This window comes from Juglans microcarpa x Juglans regia, chromosome 7S (assembly GCF_004785595.1).
Source record: "Juglans microcarpa x Juglans regia isolate MS1-56 chromosome 7S, Jm3101_v1.0, whole genome shotgun sequence".
NCBI classification, from domain to species: Eukaryota; Viridiplantae; Streptophyta; class Magnoliopsida; order Fagales; family Juglandaceae; genus Juglans; species Juglans microcarpa x Juglans regia.
Window position 1 is genome coordinate 8041941 of NC_054607.1, and position 4154 is coordinate 8046094.

A 4154-nucleotide genomic window follows, 5' to 3' on the forward strand; every position below is an offset into this window, starting at 1 on the left:
AAAATTCATGCAAGATTCAGGTATTAAAATTTATAATTGCCCCATGCTTCTTCAGAGCTTGAGTGTGACATACCCAACTAAAACTTTATGATCACCTTGTGCAATCAGTTTAAAAACATATAGTGCTGCACGACTAGTAATCTCACCTATTTTAATATTGCAACTTGGATTGTTTTATCGAAGTGAGCAACAAGCTCTAGCTCGATGCAGAAAAATAAATTGTATCAGTTCTTTTATATAGGAAGATCTCCTTAGTATTTCAATAAACAATAGATTGGATTAATACCTCCATCATCTCCTTGTTAATAAAGAAAAGAAAAGATCCCATCTATGGCACCTAAACAGTTCCTATTTCTTCTTTTGAAGATTTGTCGTTATCTTCTTTTTCTTTTATTTGGCTTCTAGTTTATGGCCTTTACTGAAGTCAAGGTGCACTGATATCAGTTCCCTGTTCCTCAAATCGAATGGAAGGAGAAGAAGATCTAGTGACTTCCATTAACTCATTCTGCTGCATCCAACGGAGGGAGCTAATGCTCACAATTCAAGATTTTCTTTCAAATTGCTACTTTCTGGTTCTTTAATACCAAGATCACTATGCATAATCTTACTATACCAATTAAAAAGATTTCTTCTATCGACCATGATCCATGAGCCACGTTTGTCACACCTAGGTAATGATTAAGAATATAACCTGACTAAAACACGATCAAATTAGTATCTTTGTTAAACAAAATGCTTAATTTATTAAACTGGTATTATCAAATCATAACGTTACAAGGAGGGTGATGATGAAATTCAGATCGGCAGATCAATCTCTTACTTTGGCTATTATGTTAAAATGACTGACATCAGATGCATAAGGGGGCTATTACCAAATAAGCATGCATGCACCACATGTATGGTGAAGATGCATAATTAATTATATTATATTAAAGAAAAAATTTAGGCACAGTTTCTCAACAATGGAGACTGCCTTATATAAATGGCAGTAGTGTACACCTAGGTCGCCATAGGATATTGAAGAGGTGGTTTACAGAAAGAATTAAAGAGAGAGATAGAGAGGGAAAAAATGAAAATGGTTCAAGAGGGAATCCGAAAGGGCCCATGGACAGAACGGGAGGACTTCAAATTGAACTGTTTTGTGGGTTTGTTTGGAGATCGCCGATGGGATTTTATAGCAAAAGTTTCAGGTTTGAAGGTGGAGGGAGACAAATAATAGGTATGGTTATTTGGAGATGGGGGATTTTGGAAGGAGCTGCCTTTAACCACCTGATTTGTTGTAGGTTTGAACAGAACAGGAAAAAGTTGCAGGTTGCGATGGGTTAATTACCTACACCCTGGCCTCAAACGAGGTAAGATGACACCTCAAGAAGAGCGCCATGTGCTGGAACTTCACTCCAAATGGGGAAACAGGTTTGAGAACATCCTAAATATAGAAAGTTGACTAGTTTTTACCTATGTATATCATCAGTAGTGTGGACTATGAAACTATGATTTAACTAGTTTATAATGATGATCCAACTTATCAAAAAAAAAAAAAAAGTTTATAATGATTATCCATTGCAGATGGTCAAGAATTGCCCACAGATTACCAGGGCGTACAGATAATGAGATTAAGAATTATTGGAGAACTCATATGAGGAAGCAAGCTCAAGAGAAGAAACGGGGTTTGTCTCCATCTTCATCATCTTCAAATTCTTGCTTGTCATCAGCAAGCAATCCTACTGTGGATTCATTGCCCTTCCCAAAGACTGGAGAAGAGAGCTTTTATGACACAGGAGGTCATGATATTATAGCTGTGGATTCATTGTCCTTCCCAAAGACAGGAGAAGAGAGCTTTTATGACACAGGAGCTCCTGAAATCATCGCTTCCGCAGAAAAGCAGATTGAAGAAGAGAAAGCAGGTGAAAATGTATATTCAATGGATGACATATGGAAAGATATTGCCCTGTCAGAAGAAGACACTATAAAACCAGCCTATTATAGCTTTAGTGAAGGAGGGAGCACTTTCTCTCATCATGCTTTGGCTTCTCCATCATGGGAGTATTTTCTGGACTCACTGTGGAGGATGGATGAAGAAGTAAGTAAGATGTTTCTCCCCACGAGTGATCAGTTTTTCCCCTGTTACGAATATGGGAGAGCATCTCTAACCGGCTAATCATACTTTTATTTATTAAAATTTGTTCATCTGTGTAATAGTCCTAAGGAAGCTCTAGACTGAATAGCATGCTTTCTCTCTAAGCTTTCTGATTCAGCTCATGTAATAATCTCATGTATAATTCTAATCTATCCCTGTATTTTGTGTGCTTTCACTTGTCAGAGAGGAAGAAGGAACCTCATCAAATCTCCCAAAGGAGGTTGGTAATTTCATCTATATAATGTATAATACGTCTTGGTACTTTTCAATAAAGCTGGTACAGTATGATGTTAGAGTTAGTTGTGTGTGTGTGAGAGAGAGAAAGAGAGTACATGGGTTGTTAAACTAATCCTGGTAGCAGCTTGCAGAAGACATTGAGCAATAAACTCTTAGTAGCTTCAATAGAGTAATGCTAAACACAATCATAGGTTGTGCAAGCACCGCACACTCATTTTGAAAAAGAGTGGGTCCACTATTAAAAAATTAATTTTTTCATGTGTGTCTCATATTTACTCATTTTTTCAAATGGATTGTGCGGCACACTTTATGAATGCAAATATCATTTCTCTTTTCTTAATGAATTCGATGTTCCACAATTGTTATTCTACCGAGAACCTAAAAAGATGGCACATTGGCCAAAAAAAAAAAGATATTGATCTAAAAATATATAGAGGAATAGAATAATCTTCCTTCTTTAATCTTATCTTTTAGTTGGTAAATAAATAAAGAAATCTCTCCCAGATGGAAAACTGCTTCTACTCTTGTTGCATTGAGATTTCAAACAATCCCAACAGTGCAAGTAAGCTTGCTTCAAGATGATAAAAAAAGGTCGATGGATCGGTAGTGAACTTAAATGGGATACAAACATCTATTTAAGGAAAAAAAAAAAAAAGGACATAAGGCTAGTGCACATGAAGCAAGAAGTGTCTCTGCTTTTACAGAATGTGGTTTTGATAAATAGTTTTGATCTCCCTGAAGTAAAATATCAGATTAGTGGTTATACTTTACTGTTTTAGCTGAACAAGAAAGGGAGACAGTCTTGATTAAAAAAAAGAAACAATGGAAACTTCCATCTAATCCAGTTGATTTTGACATGTGCGCTCTTAGTCTGGCCCAAAATTTTCTGGGCTAGCTCATAGCTGAGTCATATCAGCTAAGCTCCAACAAGACCATCCACTTCTTGTGAGAGGAAACAAATGTTAGCAAAAGCAATTAAAATGCTAACAACAAGCGAATTTTATTGCATTCGGGGAATCAAAGCATGACACCAAAAACTATCTAAAGTCCCGATTCCTATTAAAAATTTCTGTCTTTCAAAACGGACCAAGGCATGCTACTTGAGTCAACTCCCAAAACACCACAGAACATGCCCATCACCTCATTCTCTAGATAAACCTAAGTCGACATAAAAATAAACGAAATTTAAAGATCCAACCCCAAATTCCTGATTTCAACCGGCTCTGGTTTGTTATCCCATCTAAACTCCACAACTGACGAAAAAAATAAGTACTGATCCAAACTTACTTCCATTCCTGCTTTAGCATAACAAAAAATAAATAAATAAATTAAGTGAAATAGAACTGAACAGCAAAAATATCAGGAAAATTCAAGTAAAATATAGACGACGTTTCCTGCTTTAGCAATAGAAAGATTAAGCGATATAGAGCGGTACATCAAAGTAAAATCTCAACGACGTCCATGTTTGCATGTACAAATTCCCGAATACACAGAGTAATTAAGCAGGAAACTAATTTATCGTGGTGTAAAAACTCCCTAACCAAAAATTTGAATGCTTATACAAATGGAGGTTAAAATGAAGGTGATGTTCGACATCACTGCCGATTGCATACTTAAACGACAGTTTCTCCAAGCAATAGTCTCATCAACCGTGGGGTTCGGTTCCATAGCACAAGCCAGAGAAAGAAAACTGAGCAAAGATATCATAAAATACCTAAGCAGGTTGCTAGATTACCTTGACGACTTGTTCAGTTACAGCAACCGTCGGCTCCAGAGATCT

General features: G+C 36.5%; 1 protein-coding gene across 1 annotated transcript; it reads left to right on the top strand.

Moving 5' to 3' along the window:
• Positions 1–953: 953 nt before the first annotated feature.
• LOC121240664 (transcription factor MYB48-like) lies at positions 954–2312 on the top strand. The gene is made up of 3 exons (XM_041138157.1): positions 954–1219; positions 1284–1413; positions 1567–2312. Exons 1-3 carry the CDS (start codon positions 1105–1107, stop codon positions 2156–2158), a joined length of 837 nt encoding a protein of 278 aa, XP_040994091.1. The 5' UTR covers positions 954–1104; the 3' UTR covers positions 2159–2312.
• Positions 2313–4154: the final 1842 nt, after the last annotated feature.

Bases quoted from the DNA above. Each gene is read 5' to 3' on its own strand.
- LOC121240664 (XM_041138157.1), top strand. From the start codon at position 1,105: ATGGACAGAACGGGAGGACTTCAAATTGAACTGTTTTGTGGGTTTGTT. The intron at 1,220-1,283 runs GTATGGTTATTT...GATTTGTTGTAG, and splicing joins TGGAGGGAGACAAATAATAG to GTTTGAACAGAACAGGAAAA. The intron at 1,414-1,566 runs GTTTGAGAACAT...TATCCATTGCAG, and splicing joins CACTCCAAATGGGGAAACAG to ATGGTCAAGAATTGCCCACA.